Below are 22717 nucleotides of genomic sequence, written 5' to 3'. Positions count from 1 at the left end.
TTCAGAGGACACTACCGTGCATCATGCATGCCAGGGTGCCTGATAAAAAGCACACTGCTTAGCTATGTGCAGAATGGAGCTCATTCAGATGCATACTTTGCTTTCTTTTGGGGTTTTTGAATCTCTGAACATCGCTGGTAAGATTCAAATCCTGCAAGAGTTCCGTAGTCTATTATACTGTTGGTCTCCTGAAGTGTTATCACTGCTGCCGTGACATAGTGGACATTAGAGGCTTAATTTGCAGCTGAAATAAAATGATGGGTCTTACATTTGCTGCATGCAAAGCTTAAATACAAATGTTTTCACCAGGCAGGTTGTTTGTGCCCCATCAGCACTCTCTCATGTCTTCTGTCGGTTCTCATCTCTACATACCAGCCTGGCTATACAGCTGGGGTTTTCCAAACAGAACACAAATATTGATTAAGCCTGTTTTGGACCTCAGTGAAAAGTGATGTTGGAATCAGTCATGTCTTAAGGTAAATCCCTTGTACAAGAGAAACAAAATGCCGGCAAGGGAAATATGACAAAGTCTGATTGTAATAGTATAACGGGTATTAGGTGAGATGACACAGAGTCTTCTCCCGGGACCCTGGTAACATCCTGTCTCCTGCTGTGTGCTTGGCAGATGAAGGGATTGCTGGCCTGCGCTGGCAGAAAGAGTGACGATGAAGCACTGCCAGAGATGGACGGACCCCAGCGGAGCAACTCCAAAGACCACCTGAGTGAGGTGAGATCACTCCCTGCCTGTCCTACGTTACTCTCTTGATATCGAGGCAGGATCCACCCAAAATCCAGTCTTTCGGTCCATAGTGTTTTCTGAGTTCTTTCCGTAATTACTTTAGGAGAATTCTTAATTTATCTTAAGAATTTGCTGGATCATCTTCAGCATCTGAAAAAGAGTATGTTCCCGAGTATAATGTGTGTTTGATCACAGGAGTATGATGTGTCTTTGTTTTTCTAAAAAACATTTTTGCAAGTCACATGACGTCGCTGCCTTTTTAAGCAACTGGAAGGGGGTTTTGAAACAGGTCAAGTGACTTGTTCAATGGAGAATTCAGCTTGAAAACTCTCAAGTTTTCTGAAAAACTTGGCTGAAAAAAAGTTGGCTGAAAGGCCCAGTTCCTTGAGGCATCACCTTCATGCCTTTCACACCTGTAATCGAAGCCAGGTTACCCCCCTGCAGCCTAATGGAAGCTGCACTCTGCTGTCCTAAGAAGAAAAAAATGAATGACGGAAGCCATTGCGCAGAAATCAGGAATGTCTCGCGTGCTGTGACGTTTCAGAGTTCTGCCCAGCAGATGTGATGGCGCGAGGTGCGTGCGAGATTAAGAACGTCCAGGCGTTATTTTTGCCATCAGTTTTTCTTTCAGGTGTGTCGTTTTATATGATAGGGACCGGGACCTTAAGCACCTCTCTGACAAAGCCCGGACAAAGTAAATTATTTGGCAGTGCCCCGGGAACGAACAGCAGGGGAAATTCAGGTCAGAAAGGAGATGCAGTCAGACAACTGGCAGAGTGCCTTGACTGTAGCCCATGGCATCATCACTCAAGGGAGCATTCAGATTACAAACTCATAAACACAAAGTGGGGAACAGAATATTAATAATGCTGTAGGTTAGATTAAGTTCAAATCAATGAATGGCAAAAAACAAAGTAATTTAGAGTACATGCTAATCTTTTTGAGATTGCTCTTTTTCTCACCATGCTAATCTACTTTTCTGTCCAATGTCGTGGTCACCTAACACTTTGCAGATGATATCAGACCCCCCCACACACATGATCTGGAAATAGAGGAGTCACTACTGGTCACTCTCACTACCAGCTGGTGTCTGTCCACATTTTAACCGACTTGGATCATTTTTGTAGTGGGAGTTGTTGGCAGTACAGTGTGGGTTGGAGTACTGAAAAAAAACAGTAGAAATGAGTTACAGAGAGGCAGGAGGAATCAGATATACTCCCAAGTGACTAGTTTTAAGATTTAGTGAAACAAATGTAAAATGTGCTTCATGACTTAATGTCTGTCACTGAGGCCTTTCCGAACCTTCTGAAATTCAATCAGACAGTTAATTTAACTCCAGAATAAAACGAAAATGGCTCTGCTTCTGTGTGGGAAGTGGGGGGGAAAAAAAGGCATTTAATGAACATATTAAATGTGGTGTTTAAGCTATCTGGCTGTTTCCAAAGTAAAGCGGAGCGAAAAAGAAAAATTTCTCAGTCTCCTTCCCCCTCTCTCTCCCTACACGTCTTTCTCATTCTCTCCTCCTGCCACCTCTCTGTGAATCTGTTTAAAAGCTTCAGTTTTTTAATGAAAAAGTCAGGAGAAAATAAAAGCCGGTTTTGGCAGATAAAAGGGAGATGCTGGTAGACAGTTCTGACAAGGGAATGCGACAGAAACAAAAAAAAAAACAAGAAACATTTTGAAAATTGCATGCTGTAATCGCTGACGGTGTTAGATGTGGCATGTCTCTCTAATCTCCTGCCAAATCAATAGTGTAGGAAGCAGGGAGCTGTAGCCATGCCATCTCTCCCTATCTATCTGTCTGTACTCTAAACTCTGGCTGTGTCTCTGCTCATCAGTCTGTCTGCTTCTATCTGTCCATAGTGCTGTCTTTTCCCTGCTTTAGTTGGCACTGCTTCCTGAACTCACCGTCTTAAAAATAGCCTTTTCCTGGTTCAGGTATATGTGGAGGAAAGTCAAAGCCTAAACAAAAGAATGCTGCAGTACTTGGGAATTGTCTTTTAAAGAGCCTGGGCAGTTATGCTGTACCTTCTGTGTGCTTTCTCTGTGACTGTCAAGTGTTTTGTGCCCCAGAACCTAGCCATGAGCATTGTTTACAGGCCCTCGATATAGCTGAGATTGGACTCGTGTCTGCTGGAGGCAAAGCCATTAGAACATGACTTGAGTTGTGATGCCTGCAGTATCGAGCAAACAGTGGGGTGTTTATGACCAACCTTCCATTTCAGGCCCCGAACCATTATTTTGCTTGTTTTTCACTGGAATGCAGGCAGAAATCACAGTCATGGTGCTTTCTTTTTGTCTGCAGAAAACAGGAGAGATCAGACCAAAGCGCCTGAAGAAAAGCCTGCCTTTGTTTATGTTTCCAGTTAAGCTACTTATTTATTTACTTGACTAGGTAACTCTACCACTAATTCAGCAGTGCTCCAGAGTCAATCCACCCAGGGATTAAGAATCCTTAACAGGATTTTGTGTGCATCTGTGAGAGAGTGTGCGCGTAAATCTGTGTGCGCACGCCATGGGGGGGGGTGGGCAGGATCGAACAATTTTATTGCCCCCACCCACTCCCACACTCTCTACACGTCTTCGCTTTCTGCCACGTCTTCTGAAACTCAAGACAGAACTGCCCCGAGTCCTCATTGGTCCTTTTCAACCCCTGCGTCTCAAAACCAATAGTCAGGCCCTTCAAAAATAAAACAGGCCTGCCCCTCCCTGCTGTTCAACACTGATTCAAGAAAATTGGATGTGTGGTGGTGGGGGGGAGCTGTAAATAGAAGAGGATTACGGGGCGGATAAAGCGACATTTCTTTTCTCCTCAGCTGTTTAGTTAACCCTAAAAAACAGTCAGGATCACCCCCACCACCTCCCCTGCAACGCCTTCTCCTCTGTCATCTCTTTAGGGTGGGTTCCTGAAGCCTTTTGAAGTCCTAAGCGCTGTAGAAATCTATAGAGAGCCATGTATAATAGCTTTTAAGAGAAAGTGTTTAGCTGTTTCCTGACCCCTTGGCTTACAGACTGCTGCCGTTTAAATGGATTCTCTCTTTTCCGTCACCCGCACTAAATCGAATGGATTGTCCCTCATTATCATTTAAATAAGCCTCTTTTTCTCCTACAAATGCTCTGGCTTGAATGAGCTCGAGGAGCTCTGCTAATTCCACACATTCCCCGTCTCCCGCCCCACTCTCCCTGCTCCCCGATGGAAATTCAAAGGGGCGCCTCTCAAGGGGACGGAATATCTCCGCCACCCTTGTTCCTCCTCCCTGTCTTTCTTTCTCTCTTTCTCTGTGGAGTGTGAAAGGGGTGGGGCGGGGGGAGGAGGGGAGCAAGTCGACTGGGAATAGTCTCCAACTCGTAAAGAACAAGCAGGCTAGTTGGAGTCCGGCGCCCTCCCTGACTTCTTCCAAGGCTGTGGCACCTGTGCGGAGGGGCGTTGCCGCACTGGCAAGGGTTAAACCGTGGCAGAGGAGCTGGCAGTAGAGGATTGGATTTTAGGCTGTGCTGAAATTGGTCTAGCAGAAAAACATGCCTCCTGAGACTGCAGTGGAAATTGGAAATCGAAATGGGGGAATAACAAGGGAAACAAAAGTGCAGGAGAGGAGCGATTTAGAGATTTGTATTCTGGTAGAGCTCTGAATGACAAAAGTACAACTCTCTGTTTCAGACTAGACCCCATGCCAAGTTTAGTAAGAGAAAGTTGAACGCTTTCTGCAGAGCGTATTTGTATTAGTTTAGTCAGATGATGCTTTTAACAAAAGTGACTTGCGTTTCTTCCCATTTGTACAGCAGGGTGTTTTACAGAAGTACTCTAAATGAAACGCTTTGGTCAAGGGTATAATAGTAGTGTCCCATCTGAGATTTGATCCTGCAGCTTTCTAGGTATGAATCCTTAGCCCTCGTCACTGCTCTAGACTATTTGTGACTTGTCCAGGAGAATTACTGGTTCAGTACAGTACATGCTTATTTGTACATACTGATTATATTATTACATACTATAGACTGCAAACACTTCAAAACAACGAGTTGCAGTGAGACAAAACAGAGAAATAATGGCAAAAAAGCTGTACTAGTGTCTGTGTTCTGAGGTGGACTGTTTCAGACTCTTGAGACTGAAATAACCTTTTTGTGCACGTCTGTTGGCTTGGTAAACACCCAAGACAAAAGTCCACACTGTGTGTTAGCAAAAGACTGCTCTTGGTCAGCTTCCCGAAATAGAAGAAGCAAAAGAAAGGCTCCACGTGTTTTTTGGTTTCACATTTAATATCGATTTGTTTCTGCTTCTTGGGAAAAAACGATTTAATGTTTCATCATTAAGAACTGCTTCTTAGCCGATTGCAGCACTGCTTACTGATATCACAAACAATGAATATGTTGTTGGGAGAAAGCTAGTAGTTAAGTATAACTCAAGCACAAGACCCTTGTCATTTTGGATCCTGTTTACTGCTCTTACTCAAATCTTGATTGCACAAAATATGAAGGAGTCAGAATTGCATCTTATGAGAGCTACAAAGAGAGAAAGGTGAGGTAGTTTGATGGCTGAGGACACTGACAGATCTCGTGGTTTCACCAGGTGATGCATGAAGGCAGTGAATCACTTCAAGTCGGGATGAGCCTCTTCTACCTCACCAAGATAATCAGAGACTCCAGTTGAGCAGTTGGAAGCTGAGGACAGATGTCAAGTTACCATCTGTCAGAGATGTTTATGTTGGTATTGCAATGAGATAAAGATTTAAAAAAAGATAATTAACATGAAAGCACAGCACAGGGTCTCAGGTCTTGTGCACATGGACTGTTAAATTCTGAAAGGTCACTGTTTTTCCCTCTTCTCTTTCCTCCTAGAGCTCTACCTTCTCGTTGTCAGGACGGGGCTATTCGGTGAGTACTGTTTGTACACTCTTGTGGCCTTGCACTTTCAAGAGGAAAATAAAGGCCGGATTTCTATTTTTGCATCTTCATTTTTTAATCAGGGGAAGAGTGCTAGTGATTTTTTTAAAGCAGACTCAAGTTGTTGCGCATCCTTTCTGATAGTTTACAAACTAGATTTTGTCTTTTCATTGTTTGTTTCTGTGCTTCTGTTGGCTGGTAACGGCACTGTTGTGCAGAAGCGATTCCAAACAAAAGGTATTAAGAAGCCATGGAATGAACATCGTCAGTCTGCAAGGAGCTCTCGTGTTTTAACACTTTGTCCGATGAGGTTTTCTGTTTAATATTTGTGCCTGCTGGAATGTTAGAGAGAATTTACTTTGAACTTAAATTCTGTCATCAGGTGAAGGTGCTGCACTGTAAGACAAAGACCTTGAACTGATTGTTTTCTTACTGTGTTGTATTATTTCATGTTATGAAAGCTGTTAACTCTCTCTGGTAGGTTCTTTTACTCCCCTTTGCAGCTAATTCATAAAGTGAAGGTTAACTCCAGTCATTGCATTCACAGCACTTATAAGTAGTAACAATCAGGCACAGGTGCTGGTTTTTCCCTGGCACTGAGACGGAGCGAATTTAAAAAACTTGAGTTCTTTTCAATGACTTAGTTTTACTGCGCATTTCAATTTTTTGTGCTCTTGTCTTAAGATGATGAAAAAACACAATAGTCATCCTTTCAGACTTGTGCTATCAGTCCTTTTAAACCCCCCTTGTTACTTTGTAATGGGAATAATTCTTTGCATTGATGTAGTGCCTTTATACACACGCATGTGACCCCCTTCCTCAACCACAGGGTAGGTGTGGAGTTGATAAATTATTTGAGCAACTGATATAAGGAGGGAAGTGATGTGGTCTGAATTGTGCAAGCCCAAAGCAGAATGTAACTCCCCCTACTCTTTCGAGAAATGTAATAGAATCTTCAATGACCATGAGATTAGGACATTGGTGTAGCACCTCTATAGCAATAGCTTGGAAATTCTTGTGCAGACAGAAGAGCACGGTGTATATCTTTTACATTATTTCCAGAAGCATTTCCAGTCTCTTCTAGTGGTACTAACCAGACCCAGCCTTGCTTAACTTCTGATATCATCCAAGATCAATCCAGTAGATTATAACGCTGCTGTCTGTGTTAATATGCGGTCATTAAATGTTCAAGGACACGGGCTCTGTAGGTATGTCGAGAGTTAGATTACCTGCCAGGCTTTGGCCCTGCTGAGACATACAGTATATTTCAGCTCTATTCACATGCTGACTGAAAGGCTTTGTGAATCAGAGCGATCTGCAAGGTGGCAGAGATTGTACAGCCTGGCTCCGGGGAGCAGCTGACTGACTCACTGCAGGCAGTTTACAGCCTGCTCAGCCCTGACATGTGGGCAGGCTTCACTTGGGGCCCTGTGCTAGCTTTCTGCAAGGCGGAAAGGGGCCGCCTGCCATCATTGTGTTACCAACCAGAGAGGGGAAGAAGCAGAGATGAAGCAAGATAGAGACAGCAAGCGAGAGTTCAAGCAGGAAATCGCAAGTTCACAAGCTTCTACCTCCTTATCTCGGCGCTCTATCTGTGGTCTAGCCCTCTGGTGCCCTTGCGGCCAGATTCTGGTTCCATCTCCGAGATGCGCTCGCTTTGCTTCGTGTGGAGCTTATCTCCTGCGCTCTGGGCGCTGCGGTGAGGCTGAGAGGCCCAGGGGTTTGTCTCAGTGAGGTTTCAGAGGTGTGCAGCAACAGGAAGAGGGGGCAGACGTGTGAAGCAGTAGAGATAGGAGTGAGCAGGTTATCTGATGGTGAGCCCCCCAGTCTGATTATAATCTCCAGCTCCGTTTCTGAGAAGACATCAAGCCAAAAGCTTTCATTTCTCACCAAGATACTAAATGGCAAAAAAAAAATCAACTACTTAATTTTACTTTTCTTTTTCCAAAGGTGGCAGACCTTAGCTGTATCAATGCTCCAGTCACATGTCTCTTGAATACCTACAAAGGCTGTTGCAGTCAAAAATTTAAATTAGCACCTGCAGTGAGCCTAGAAATCTATTAGATTTGCTTTTTTTGCCTGCGATTCCTTCAGTGAAGCTTTTTTTTTTGTATGTCAATGACAGCAGGCAGAGATTACAGCCCCAGTGAAAAGAAAGTAAACAGGTGCCCATCTTAATGTTTTACATATTACATTCTAGGAAAGAATCCTTTGAAAAAGGATTGTTGGATAAAATAATCATCATGATTATTTTATTCCCAATTACTTTTCTGATTGATGGTATTTAATCCTAACAGTTTGCAACTGCCAGTAATACAGTAGTTGTTTAATTAGTTTACTAGCTTTCATGTGGTGGATCTCACTTAATGGAAATTTAATTGAAACCTATGGTTTAAAACATTGCAAAACAGTGTCGAATTTAAAACAGACTCGGGGCTTTCTGAACAGTAAAGTTATTGAACTTTTTGTCAAGTAGAATTCTCATATCATTGAATTTCTGGATTTTTCAGGTTGAAGGCTGAGCAGTAGAGCTGGCACGCTTACAAAATGTCTTAATTCAGCACTTTACTCAGATGTAACTTCCTGTGTGCATGTGTGATCATAAAACAGCCTTATCCCAGCCCACTCAAGATTGCTGCCCATCTTCCAGGAGGCAGGAGCTTCTATGGGATCAGCCCATTAGGGGTTATTAAGACTTCAGACAGTGTCTGTTTTGAAAAGTAGTGCTTTGTAATATTGGCAGGGGATGAACAACCAAATTCAAGTGTTCCCCTCCGTTTCACTTAGTGCAACACACTAACAAAGCATGAAATACTCCCTAAGCCTTATTTGCATTAAATGACATGCTTGTTTTTGTTTATTTGTATGATACAATGCAACGTGCACAGTGCCTTTGCAAAGTATCTCATGGCCTTGTGCTAGTCTTTTCCATATATACCTTATTTGTTCATGCCTGCCCTTAAAAAAGTTCACAGGGGATTGCCACAGTGTAAGCTTAGGAAAATAGTAAACTTCAGTAAAACAAATCAAAACAAAAGTTGTAATAAAGCGTAGTGAAATCATGGTTAATGTATTGAGTTATGGCAAGAGTGTGAGACGGTTTTGGAATATGTAAATGTACAATCATCTCACCAGGTGAATTAAAGGTGAACTGTAGATACTGTAGGCCATATTGCACAAACGTAAGTGGAATTTCACCAGAACACCAGGGTTAACACTCTTGCTAGCAGTGCCATGGCGTATTTCATTTTTAATGACTAAAATAGTTAGGACTGGATGGTGGCACTTCAAACACTACAGTGTCCACTCTTACCATGCTGAGACTTTGGTAACGAAACTGTGATCCAGAAGGAAGAATCCTACTTGCTGGTCCAGCAACACTAGTTACAGCAGCAAGCCAGTTTTCCTTAGACGCCTTCCTTTCTAACCCTGCCACACTTGTGAGAGCTCAGCCTAGAAGGTGGTTATGCTGCTGTCATTCTGTGATTGCATCTCTCCGGAGGCAGTGTCTTAGCCCATATTTTGGTATGGCATTAGTGGCTCATTTTATTGTTGAGATGTGCAGAGTGCCGGCTGATTTATCTTTCTCCATGGAATTCGGAATAAATGGGAAGCCCTCTGTGCTTCTACGGATAGCCCTAAATACTGAAATGTCAAAATATCTCAGCTATCTGAAGCACAATCTCTTCTGCAGGCTTTAAACTGAACAGAAAGCGCGACTGTTTTCAATAAACAGCTCTTTTTGCAGAGATGAAGAGATTGTATGCTCTGCGGTTAACATCACTGAAGGCTGCAAAAAGCACTGTGATAAGGAAGAAACCCACCTTGAATCTTGGTTTTAATTTTTTATCTTTTAGCCTAGGTTTCTGTTTATGAAGAGACTGGAACCTTCACAAATGCAGTTTTTTCTCTTGGCTTCTCATTATGAGTTTTTTTGTAGTTCTCCTTCAGGTTTGCGTGAATCTATATACCACATTGCTTTTGTTTTGCAAGCTTTGATTGAAGCTATTTACGAGAAAATCAACAAGTCGAATTAATTTTAGTCACCATATTTTTTCGGGTAGAGAGGGTACACAAAACACTTTCTTATTTCTTACGGCTTTCCCTGTGGACAGTTTTACAGTATGTTTAGTTGTTTAAAATTCTTTTCATATGGGCTGTATTTATATACAGTTGCATAGTACTATATCACTTATTTTGGTCACGTGATGCGATCAGATTCATTGGAGAAAGCAATGATGCTTGGAATGGTCAGTGGAACAAGAAGACGAGGCCGCCAAAGAACATGGTGGCTCGACGCCATCGAAACGGACACTGGCTTAGGTATAGAACAGCTGAAAGGGAAAGTCCAAGACCGGAAAGCGTGGTGAGAGATGGCCTATAGAATTGCCGAGAGTCGGATCCGACTGACTGGATAACATCATCATCATCATAGTACTATATAAACTCAGTTTTAAAAATCCACTTTGTAATAGCAGGATATACACAGTAGAAAATGACTCCTGTGAAAATTATTGAAAATCCATAGAGGTATTTTTATTGAGGAAATGACCTAGATATTTGAAATAAATCTTCTTTTTTGAAGTTTAATGATAAAGAATCCCCTTCAGTAAAAAAAATATAATCTTTATTAAAAAAAGAGTCATACAGTTTTCAGTGCTAGCCACGAAAATGTGTATTAGCTCTGTAGTTTATGTCTTCCGAAGTGTCGACATCTAAACTAGGCTCCTTCGTTTGCTCTTATACCCAACTCTTCCCATATCACTTGACATTCAGGTCTCATTTTTTCTCCTTTTCCTTATAACGTTTTTTGCTGGTTTGCAGGTGTCCACGTACCACTGGCCTTGCAGACAGTGCAAATTAGTAAAAGAAACCAATAGCCCAGCATGACATAGTTAAAGTACTGACATTGCCAGCCTTTCCACAGGGGCCGTTTGTGTCAGAAGCACACCATGAGGGCTGTCCGGGTTGAAAAACCTATTTGTTTATCCCTGTGTGCGGGCCTGCTACAGAGCAGAGGCCTGCTGCTCGCCTCACACTAGGGACTCGGGCTGTTGCCGCTAGCAACAGATAAAAATTGCTGTTAACCACAGCAGGGCCCACAACACATCAATCATGTGGTCCAGATAAAGGCTTCAGGCTTTTGGGGCCTATTGAATGGCGGTTTTAAAATAATTTCCAGTGACTGCACACCCTATGGTTTAGGCCAGAATAATGCAGTGAAGGAAACTTTATTTTCACTTGAAATGCTTTGATTTTTGTTTTTAAAGGGGAATGCATATAAATCCATTAACACAAAGGGGATAGTGGAAGAATCCATTTGGATAAAAGGGCGACATGGTGAATTAGAAGAGGCCATAGCTTAAAAAAAACATCTGCTTTGTCCAGTCTAACAAAGTTAATTCCTAATTGCTGTTAGCACTTAGCTTTCCAGTTTCATTTCGGTTTCTGATATCTCTGAATGTAATGTACTGCGCATATTTCCCTTGCTTTATTTTAGGCTTGATATTTAAAATGTAGGCTTTTCAGGGAGGATGCTATCTGCAGAGGTATTTGAAGTATTGCTTGATCCTACGTTGAATCTGAATAACAACTTTGCAGCGTTCTTTATTATGCCACAAACTGTGATTGAGTGCCTTTTTCGATCCAGATAGACTTGCATCTTTTAAATCCAAGAAATGAAAAACATTCACAAAAATAGTGTTTGTGGGCTCCCTGTCCACATGGATTTTCAACAGGTAATTGACTTTCCTCACACCTCCCACATATGTGAAAGGGTGGCTAGGCTACTTCAGACTCCTGGTTCAAGGGGACTTTATGCTTGGGGTGGAGGTGGTCGGGTTCCCCAGAGTATAAACATTATTGACTATGTGGACAGTGGAGAAAGAGATCCAGGGGGGTTCACTGTGCCTAATAGCTCAATCTCAGAACTGTTCTCTTATCAAGCTTGTGGAGTGATTTACCAGTGTGCTCGGCATGGACTGAGACTGAATGGTCTCATTCATCCCTGCCCTGCTCCCTATCACCCCTCACATTCCCTGGATTGGTGGAGCAGACTAGGGCCTTCCAGCAAACTGACCGGTATATTTGCCTATGCAAAGAGTCCGTGATGCTCAGTGCATTTCACTTTCCATTTGAACCCGGCTGCATTTGTTCTGTCGCCCACTGTTTCAGAGGAATGCAAATTACTACATACTTTGCGTCTGTGGATTTTACTATGAACGCTTGAACTAAAGACACTTGGATCTTCTTCCTTGAACAATGGCTTCTTTTTATTTATCTTTACTATTGTGTCTTGGGAACAGGCACAATACAAAAGTTACTGTATCCAAAAGGATACAAGTGATAACTGCTTCTATGTTCCATTCTGGATGATCTCCTGAATTTACACAGTGTTGCCACAAGTACTGTATTCATGTGAACAGAGGCTTCATATCAACACCTTGGAGAGGCAAATGCTTTCAAGATCATTGATCTACCTTTTTGTTTCTCAAGACCTACGCTTGTCATACTGTGAAGATTATATACATATAAATGAGAATATGAAATTAAACATGTATGAGACAAACAAGTGGAGAGCTTTATTCTTAAGTTTAATATACAGTAGGAGAGCTTTTATCAGAGCTGTTCTTAACTTCAGGATATCTGCAAGTTCTATTAAATTTTTCTCTATTTTTTATGGCCCATTATAAAGCTCACTTAGTATAATTAAATTGCTGTGCTAGATACCATTGTCCATTAAATCCCTGTATAAGCACTTAATCAAAAAATAATGTAGTTCATCTGTATCAAGGGGCTCGATATTTGTTTCATTGTGACTGTGAGAAATGAAGAGCATGCGTTGTTGTTTTTGCCTTCTTTGAAAGAACAAGAAGCTTTAGCGGATGTGTGGAAGAATTTATGTTAAAAAGAAAACAGTCGGCGAACCTGAAGTTGCATTAAAACCTTGTTAAGCTGGTGTTCCATCTTGCATTAGAAAGACAGCAAGGAGAGGCAGTGTTGATATGAACTGATGTAACCCGACTTCCTTTGCCTTAGTGCTGTCGGGCATGGTTTCATCTGCTACAGACTTTTAACAGGGAACTTAATAGCATGTACAGCTCAATAAAATAAAAAAGCCTGGCTTTACGGCTTCATGGAAGAGTAGTATTTTTGTATTAAAAATGGCGCCACTTGATCTTGCCTGCGGCTTTTTTCTTTGCCTTTTCCTTGGCCCAGTGTCTTCTGCAACCTGATTATACAGTGCAGGGAGTGCAATAAATCACATGGATTTATTACATCGCCGCTTATTAATTCAACACCACGCATTTAAGACGAGACCGTGGTGTTTAAAGGCACAGACTCCTATAGCGAATGTGTACCACACTGTCCCTCTCGGAGCACAATGCCAGCCGAATGATTCTGAGTGGCTAACCTCCAAGGAAGTCTCTGATTAGGAAAGACTGCATTTCAGCAGGGATTCTCAGTCCTGACTCATTAAACTCCTCCTTTGTACGATAAGGTGGTCCTACTCTCTTTGAAAGAGGCATTAAGATTTTATGCATGAAAAAAAATCTTTGAAGGTATAATTGATATTTAATCCATGTTCAAGATAAACCCTTTAAGCCTGTTTGGCTGAAATGTTATAATGAGCATTTTTTTGCAGAAACATGAACCACTTGCTAAGGTGTTACTAACGTTAGGTATAATTCATGACCCATGGCTAACCTCTACATTATTACAAGTACAATACATAACCCACAGGTTGCTAGAGGCACTGAGTAGGCTTTTTTTTTTTGCTTAGACAAAAGACCTGCGGGCCTTATTTAAGCCCAAGAGCCTCCACTGAGGTATAAACAAAGCCTGAAATTCAGTAGAGCCTGAGGCTGTCAGGAGTTTTACATTGAAAACAAAATGTTTCTTTTATTCCCCTGGTGAATTCGGAGATTTTATTTCTGGGTGGGAAGTGTAAAAAAAAAACCATTTTTTAAGGCAATTACCACTATAGGGATTCATCTGTGATGTCATTTTTTCTTTTGCTCCCACTCCCCTCACCTGTTCGAAGTTTTGTACGATTTTTTCATTCTGGTGAAACCGAGCAAAGTGGTACAGTAGATTCAGAAAAAAACACCTCTGTCGGCTTGAAAGCACGGTGACAAGACTCCAAGACTTTGATGGCGGATCTGTTACGTGACTTTCCCAAACGATAAGTGAAGGAAAATAAAAAAAAAAGTTGCGAAACATCAGGTTTTTCCAGACTGAATCTGTATTCATTTGTGATTCTTTGAAGAAGCTCATGAAAGCCTACAGAGTTCTCCCCAATGTGCATTCACAAAGTAACTAAGTAGGTCATGTTTTGCCTATCATTGCCTAACGACTCACAAAACGTCTTTGTCAGCATGTAATTTCTTCAGTCTAGGTTTTGCACCTTGGAGCCTAGCTCCCAGGCCTCCTGTTTAAATGCTGTCGTTTATTTTCTTTTATTTTTTTCCCCGATAATAGACATGCAGTATCCCCCGCCCACCTCCATCTGTCTTCCTTTAAGTACTGCAGGTAAGGTAGCAGATTACAGAAAGAGCTTTGTAATTATCCTGCCAGGTGATACTGTTCTATTTACGAGGAAAGTAACTGTTAATGACAGCATTGTGCCCTCTCCAGGGGCCCCTGAGAGAGACTACACAGCCGAGAAGCAAGGGAGGAGCCCAATGTCTTTATCAAAGCTAGGTTCCCCCCCGTGTTAAGCATCAGTATTGAGCTGCGGTTTTTACATGATAGCTCATAAGCCACAGCGCTCTCTGTTACAGCGTCCTGCTGTGGTTAGTAAGTCAGGCTATTAAAGGTGTTGAGCAGGTACAACCTATTTCCTGTTATGTGAGAACATTTCTGAAACGAGAGAAAAAAAAAAGAGCTGTGAACTGGTGTGCATTTGACAGTCTGTCTTGACAGGCCAGTGTTTATTAGTGTTGTTTTTTCACACTTTTTTTTTATGAATCTTACCTGACTCGCATTATTTTGCTTGTGGTTTGCACAGAACCGTGCATTCAGGCGGTTTGGAAATTGATATCGGCCCACCTGGCTCGAAGGGTGGGTTTTGCTTGCGATTCAGATTGCGATTCTGTACGTGCCTTCACCCACGCAGCGAAGATCTTTTAGATTGTAAGAAGGTTTGTGTTTAGATTAGGAGGCATAACTGGATTCCTGTTTCCACCATTTACCAGTTGCATGACCCCGTGTGGACATTAGCATCCTCAGTCACATTTTTGGTTTTGAGGGATTCGCTGTTGTAGCTAACTGTAATAAAACTAGTTTTTGCTCCTGTTATTGAGTTCCCTGGGGGAAAAAAAAAACTACTTTTTTGGTGGAATAAACTAAACTTCCCTCTACGCATTTTTCTTCACTTGTTATGACAGACCCTGCTAAATGGTGTTGTTTTTCAAGTTGAGGAGGAGTGTTTGTCAGGGGTTCTCAGAAGGCACTCGTGTCAGCATAGCCACCTGTTTCAGAATTTCCGTTTTTTTAAGCTGCAGATCGGGGCGGGGGAGAGCCGTGTCTCGTCTTTCTTTTTAAGGTCACATTAGACACGCTTGATCAGTCTAGAATCGGTCTTAATGAATTGGACCGTTCTTGTGTAGTTACATAGCATAAAGCTGCTAAAATCAGTGTCATTTCTTAACTAAACTCAACATGCAGAGAAACATGAACTTTTACGTCTCACAACTTTGATTGTTTTCTGGGGATTTATAGAAAGATGGAAAGATAATTAGTAGGGTAGGTATATGACAGTTACATGGACCAACCCTGTATTTCTGTGGTCAACTCAGAAAACATCAGTCCTTTTTCTAAGTAATATACTGTAAAGCTTGATGGCAGAACTGATTCTCCATTTAGAGCTATTTCTATTTGTGAATTGGATTGTTCTATGAATGTCTTGTTTAAGAAGAACCTTGTGACCCTCTCAGTTCACAGCTCTGGTTTAACTTAACCAAAGGGTTTAACTTCCCCGTTTGATCAGTGCTGTTCTTTCATGTGTCAGAACAAACTGTTGGAAGAGATATAAATTATCATTTAAATTTGGAAATCTTCTTTTCTTTGGCAGAGTGATTTTCTGCTGACTTCCCCAAGGCCTAAGTAGTGATCATTGCTATTTGTGCTCTCTAATAGATGCATAAGTAATTCAGATTCGTAGCGATGCAGTTAATAAAATTCTGAATGTGTTTTCTGAAAACCTGCATCTTATTGTCGGAGATTCTAATGAAAAAACTATCTTCAGGGAAGCTTAGAAACTACCCTTAGTTTCCTGGCAATGATATTAGTGAGACACCCCAGGATCCCTAGGTATGGGAAGACTTGAGCTCTGCTTATGCTTTTTAGAATTGCTGAGTACATGTCCTGAGGCCCCCGCATTTGCATCGCAGCTGCAAATGAGATGCATGGCCCAGTGCTTGGACCCATTTTGAAAGGAGGATTAGATGAACCCTTCTCCCTCACGGCAACAGGCCTTGCTGTGACTGCCTGCCCGGAGACAAGCTGATCTGCTCGCTGTTCTCTTCCGGAGACAGTGGTGGGGTCTCAGGCCTGGCACTGGCTTAATCTTAGCTGCCAGATGGACCGTGCATTTGCTTTCGTCTCCCTTGGTGGAAAGGGCAGAAAAGAACTAATGGTTTTTGTTTTCATTTACATTGCAAGTTATTACATTTTAATGTAACACCTCTGGGACCTAGAAGCACTAAATGGCTGTTCTTGAATAATCGACACTAACTGCTAGCAAATGCTGGGGAGAAATGAAATTAGCGAGCACAGCAATTTGGCACAGTGATTATTGGCTCCTTCGAGGCCGTTCCTGATGATTTAAGAATGCTAACATTTAAGCAAGTCAGATCTCATTACTCTTCAAGGTTAAATCGAGCAGCTTCAGAGAGAAGCAGCACTGAGATGGGAAATGAGTTCTTAAGGTTTTTATAATAGAGTGCTGCTCTTGTCCCAGAACTTAGTGATCAACTTCATAAAGGGTGACAGCGCGGATCAGACATCAATGAGAGGCAGTGACACTTTTAAACCAACTTTAATTAAATCATTGACAGTCCATTTTATAAGGACGGCTTTAATATCTGCTTTGCCGAAAAGCGCCCCATCTTAATTTTTTCTCGCCGCCAAGATGATCTCAATCGGGTCATCGAAGGGTCAACTGCACACCGTCGGTGGATTAAGGCAGCCAAGCTCCTGCTGTTCTTAGAGAAGTATGAAGAAAATGTTCGCCTTCAAGGAGCTTGGAAGAAGGTATTTTACAGCACTATGCAGTGCTTAGTTACTTGTTAGGTTGATCTGTGTCCTTGTTCTGTGTTGTTGGATAGCTGTATGTTAATGAATAAGCACCCCTAGAGCTGTGTCTTTTTTATATTTATGTGGAGAGAGATTCCCTTAGTGCTGTTTTAGAGTAGTGCAATCTATGTACAGTAATAATGTACCGTACTCTCGGACGTACAGAGACTCTCAGAGCATTAGATGGGTCACTCTAGTGGTTTGCTTTTTTGTAATACTGCAGTATATCTTTAATGGATGTTGAAACATTATAACAAGCAGCTGATTTTCCAGTGCACAGTGTAGGTTTTTCCAGCCAGACCTTTAAACGTATGTATCTGACACTTATCTGTGTGCTGTTTGTCACCTAATTCAGGAGTCTCAGCAGGGAGATGACATGTTGCAAGGATTACAGTGAAAGTGTAGATTTTGAATGCAGATGCACTTACCCAATCACACTGAGACATATTCTATGCTGCACATAAGAGATGTCGGTGACAAATGTTTTGACGGTTATCTTCTGTTTCTGAAGACAGTAGGAGTCAAAACATGGGTTGCTAACTATCATTATTTAAATATATTGTATGTAGGTGAGGGGGGAAATATGTTTTCAGCAGTTCTGCATGGTGCATTGTTTACCATATCTCCACAAAGTAAAGCAAACCTTATATGCCCATTGTATTCACTTCCTGAAGGGGTTTCGTTAATTAGCAGGTTCATCCTATAGTATTTTTTAAAAATCCTTTAAATACGTTTTTAGCCGCCTCAGATGTTGTGTAACTCCTCGCCTTTTCAAGGAACCTGCAAAATTTCTGGTCTCCTCTTCACAATCCAAAAATCAACTTGAAGGGATTGCGTTTTCCTGTCTGCATTTGGATGAAGCTTAAGGGGTCTTAGTTGTGACCAATGGGATTCTTGGTTGGCACAACAGTAACATGGTTATTCTATACTGTGAAGGAAAAAAGGAAAAAATAAAGCTTTCAAACCACAGCTCTGATTTCCCAGCAAAGAATTTACCACATGAAACATTCATGCTAAAGCATGATTTGGAGAGATTAAAGGGGAGTTAGTTTCCTTCCAAAAGGGCCTCTGACAGTGTGAAAATGGATTTAGTATAGCTTTCACAAATGCATTTTCTAAATCCTACACTTATAGATTTTTCACTCAGTGTTAGGTTGTTGTTTACATTAAATTCCAGCATTAGTGTAAGCACAGGAATTCTACAGTGCTAAGTTTGATGAAGAGCAAGCAGGCCTGATTTTCACTGCATATTCAACAGCTTTTGTAGGGGGATCTACTGTATATCAGTGTTTGATGCACAGTTTATGTCTTGTATTTATTTGTATGAGGTGAACAGATTGTCTAATTCACTTCTCCACGTTTGATGTTTTTGTTGTAGCCTCCTTTTCTGGATTTGGTCATTTTCTCCAGTTTGTTTCACATCTCTTTCACATAAACTGGTGGTTGTGCTGAGATATACCTGGAACACGGTATCTGTTAGATCCAGTAGCTTAAGTAGTAGCTTTTCACCAGATTCCTGTTATTGCTGTTTCAGAAGAGGAAGACAGTGAACTTTGCCATCATCATTAATTTACTTATTTACATTGGCTGGCCAAGGCTCAGACTCCTCTTTCCTTATCATTGCATATTGTCAGCTCATTACCAGTGTGATTATTGGCAAAAACAATATACATAAAATAGTGAGTTAAGGGAGGTGAGGATACAGTACCTTCACAATGCCAAATTGTGATAGAAAAGCCACTTTTGTTATGCCTTTAATATTAAATTATTCCATATTTGCAAGCCAATGGTTTAGCAGAATTTGGCAGAATCTGGCAATTCTAGCTGTGTCTGAACTGAGTACTCTGTGGAACTTGATCCATCACCTCGTTCCCCAAACCTGAGGATCATTAATCTTTTAAGAGACAAATTTTGCTTGGGATGTAACTGAGGTTCATATCTTCAGTGCCTTTCCGCCTGTCAGGCACTCTCCAGCTTTCAAAGCAGAAGGCTGCTCTGAAGCTGCCTTCACCTGCCACTGAAGTAAATCAGATCTGGTTGAGAAGGAGGCAGCCAGTGACACACAGAAAATAACATTGATAACAATTTTGAATGAGACTTCACTACATATATGAATGCATGTCAATTCGTTGTGATGCAGTGGTCAGCCTGGTTGCTTCTCCTTTGTTTAGATGGAACAAGAGGCGACAATGTGGAAATGCATTGGCAACTGAGAATAGAAGGCATGTCTATTGGGGGAGTGGGACAAGCTACGCATCATTGATGTCGAGTACACTGGCTTCTTATAACAATATATAAAAACATCTAAATGAGACCCTGGGATCAGTTAGATGCTAACTACCAAAGAGGCTTAATGGAGGGAATGGGCTCCTCTCGTTTGTTGAGTGCAGGACAACATATAGAAGCTATTCAGCACTCTGAATGCACACTCTTATGCACACCCAAATTGCTTACACAGTTCTCCCCTGCTTTACCACAATCAAAAATATAGGGGTGCTTGAGCATCCATAGAGCACTCACAGAGCTGTCTCCTGTGGTAGTAGCCACAGTAAATGGAATATTGCTACGCCACAATCTTGTTGCACAAGGATATTTATCGCAGACCTGCCTTCGAGTTTCTTTTTTTTTTTTATTCCTTGTGAGAAGGCGCATGGTCCAAAACAATTGTGGCATTTCAGAAACCCTTTTCTGAAAAATGCAGTATGTTTGCCCGTTCACCCCAAACAAAGACCAGCACCCCTTCAAGAACACACATCTGTTCTGAAATTCATCCGCACAAAGTCAATTCCACTTTCCTTGGCTAATTTTAATTATTCACGCCGTTAGGGCTGCTGCACGCTTTATCATGTTAAAGTGCCCATGACATTACTGATGGATCAGTGATCCTTGCAAAGCAAGTTATGCTAATTTATTTGGAAGCAAGGCTGCCCTGATGTCTGTTTCAGGGATCAAGGAAGCAGACCCTTGAGCACACATCTCCGCAGATTGGGCACAGCAACCCTTAAGAAGCGAGAACAAAATCCAGCGCACATCTTCAGACCAGAACGGGTTGCCGGTGCCCATCGTTCGAGCAGCTCTTTGAATCGACATTTGCCTTGACCTGCCAGGGGGCGGTGGTCAGGTAGGTCATCCCAACCTGGCAAGAGGCCAAAGCTATCAGCCTCACTGCGCCTTCCAGACCCCTGAAGCTGAGCCAAGACCTGATCATGAGGTTCAGCTGGGAGAAAACAGGCTAGAGCCGATGAAGAGAGCAGAAGCTGAGAACAGACCGTGCAAGCTCCCAGTTCCTTTGCAGAGCTCTGACAGCAAAAATGGTGATGAGGTAGAAGCAATGGAACCCAAATGATCTACTCTTACAATTTAGCTCAGTGGGACTCTACTTGTATGAGTTTCCCCATAGATCTGTATTGGAATCGAAAGCGTTGCACCAGCAAAGGACAGTAGGACCCAATATTCAAAACACTGGATGCTGAAATCCCTATAGAAAGATATTTAAGCACTTAAGTGTTATGAACATACGGCCATAGCTGTTGCGATGTACAGTACTCATTGTTATATGTATCAAGGTCTTGTGAGTGCTGCATGAAAATGAGCTTTTAAAGGAGAGGCTGTTTGTCATTCTTTTTTATCTGTAATGGTCTCGCTGTTTTTTTCATAAACCAAACACGTTTTCCATCACTTTATGTTTTGGGTCAAATTAGATTCAAATCAGACTCTTGAAATTGCTGTTGCAATTTATTTAATCAGCTTTGCAATCTCTGAGTGTGATCACGAGTGTGTGTGTGTGTGTGGGACAGAGGAGAGAAAAAAAATCCGTTTCCATTGCAAGTTTGCTTTGAACAGCGCCAGGCACATTTTGGCTTTGTGAAGTTTCATGCCTTTTGCAGAACTGCCTTCTCAGCTTAAAAGGACCTCTTCAGATAAGGCCAAACTGAAACGCTAGTTCTCACGCGCTCTGCCTACTGAAATATCACACCTGATAGCATTTACTGACAGTGGCATCTGATAAGATCTAGCCAGATTAAAAAAGAACAGCAAGCAAAAAATAAAAGGCCCTCCATTTCTTCTGTGAAACTCTAGACACGTTTTCAACCACACCAAGCTTGGGGTTGCTTAAAACTGTAGAGGAGGAGGAGGAGGTGAGAATACTGTATTTCTCACTGTGTTTCGCTCTGAATGCAATGCATGCCTTTTAGATTTTAAAACCAAAATATTTCAATTACTACTCAACTAATGCTGACTATACAGTTCTCTTGCATCACTTTCTCCTCTTAATCCTCTTAAATCGTTCTTTACCTTGAATGCTAAGAAATACCACCCATATCACCCTGTGTCTCAAAACTGGCAACCTACTGAAGCTCAGCGGGTGAGAGCATGGCCAGTGCCTGGATGGGAGACCTCCTGGGAAAGCTAAGGCTGCTTCTGGAAAGATGGTATTGGGGCCAGTAGGGGGCGCTCACCCTGCGGTCTGTGTGGGTCCTAATACCCCAGCATAGTGATGGGGACACTTTAGTGTAAAAAAGGCGCCGTCTCTTGGATGAGAGGGAAAACCAAGGTCCTGACTCTCCGTGGTCATTAAAAATCTCGGGGTGTTTCTCGGAAAGAGTAGGAGTGTTACTCCCAGCATCCTGGACAAATATCCCCCTGGCCTTTACCAATCATGACCCCTTATAACCCCCATCTATGAATTGGTTTCATCACCATGTTCTCCTCCCCGCTGAGGTGTCGTGAGCACACCATCCATAATAATAATGCTATTCCATTTTTATTTTTATATTATTATTAAAATAGTAAGAAATAAGATGAAACCAAATATATAACACCTCTCTTTGAAGAAACACAAGGCCTTCATCTCGCATATGTCTGTACAGGGAACATGTAATTTTTTTAAATAAGTGACTGAAGTTGCCTTAGGACTCCAAGGTGTTCAGTTAGAGGCCCGGTATAGAGTTTGCTTTTATTTATCTAAACTAAGTAAAAACAGATCCATGGGGGGTGTTGGGAGTTGGAAGAGAGGTTCTGTCACTTTGCAAGAGAGTGCACCAAACCTTACGAACATTTAAGAACAGTTGCTAATTTTGTCCCTAAATGTTTTCAACTAAAATTTGTTTAGATTTTATTTTACCTTTGTGTTTGATAGCTCACCTTCCACTTATGCTTACAGTACCTGTTCAAAAGCAGTTTTATAATAAGGATATTGAATGACTTAGAACAATGAAAGCACACTTGTTTCACAGAATCTGACAAGAATCAGATTTGTTGTGGGCTGTTATCACCAAGACCTCCACTATTTAGATCCCCCAAAATTGTTCAATTTAAGATAGAACTTTTCTGATAGTGTAAGTGCTCTTGTGGCAGATCAGGTGGAGGAGTGAGAAATTGCTTTCTCAGTTGCATTAAGGGGCGAACTTTGAGGAGCCAAAATGTACAAGCCCACATAAAAGACCCCCTTCTTTTACAAACAGTAAATAGGATCTTAAATTGCTGAGTGGTTCAGGACTGTTTAATGTCTCATCTGAAAACACCTCCTATAGCTTAGTGTCACTGTCTGTTTCCATAGTGCAAAATTAGAAATTGGTTTAATAATAAAGCCCAACCTTCCCGAGATCTGTCAAGGCAGTAATTCTTTTTTAAAATCTAAAAATGAATCTCTGATTATTTTAGTTTAGGTCTATTCTGCCTTGCTGTCTTTTTCTAAAATGATTTGCACATATTGTGTGGCATCAAGCTCACTTAAAGAATGTTGTCTCCCATTCCTCTGTATAATACAGGTGCCTGTCTTTCAGCGGGCCAGAATTACAA

At 41.7% G+C, this 22717-nt stretch overlaps 1 protein-coding gene across 9 annotated transcripts in view; it reads left to right on the top strand.

Moving 5' to 3' along the window:
• fbrsl1 (fibrosin-like 1) overlaps nucleotides 1-22717 on the top strand; it is a 299572-nt gene that overhangs the window by 110035 nt on the left and 166820 nt on the right. For 8 of the 9 annotated variants that reach the window (XM_088618293.1, XM_088618291.1, XM_088618296.1 and 5 more), the window contains 2 exons: nucleotides 626-727; nucleotides 5573-5608. In XM_088618293.1, the coding sequence (XP_088474419.1) occupies nucleotides 626-727; nucleotides 5573-5608 (138 nt within the window). The remainder of the gene's footprint in view (nucleotides 1-625; nucleotides 728-5572; nucleotides 5609-22717) is intronic. The other variant, XM_088618298.1, reaches the window with a different exon arrangement.

This window comes from Lepisosteus platostomus, chromosome 24 (genome assembly GCF_059453375.1).
Source record: "Lepisosteus platostomus isolate fLepPlt1 chromosome 24, fLepPlt1.hap1, whole genome shotgun sequence".
Taxonomy (NCBI): domain Eukaryota; kingdom Metazoa; phylum Chordata; class Actinopteri; order Semionotiformes; family Lepisosteidae; genus Lepisosteus; species Lepisosteus platostomus.
Note: the sequence above shows the minus strand (reverse complement) of the source record. Positions and strands in the feature narration are given on the sequence as shown.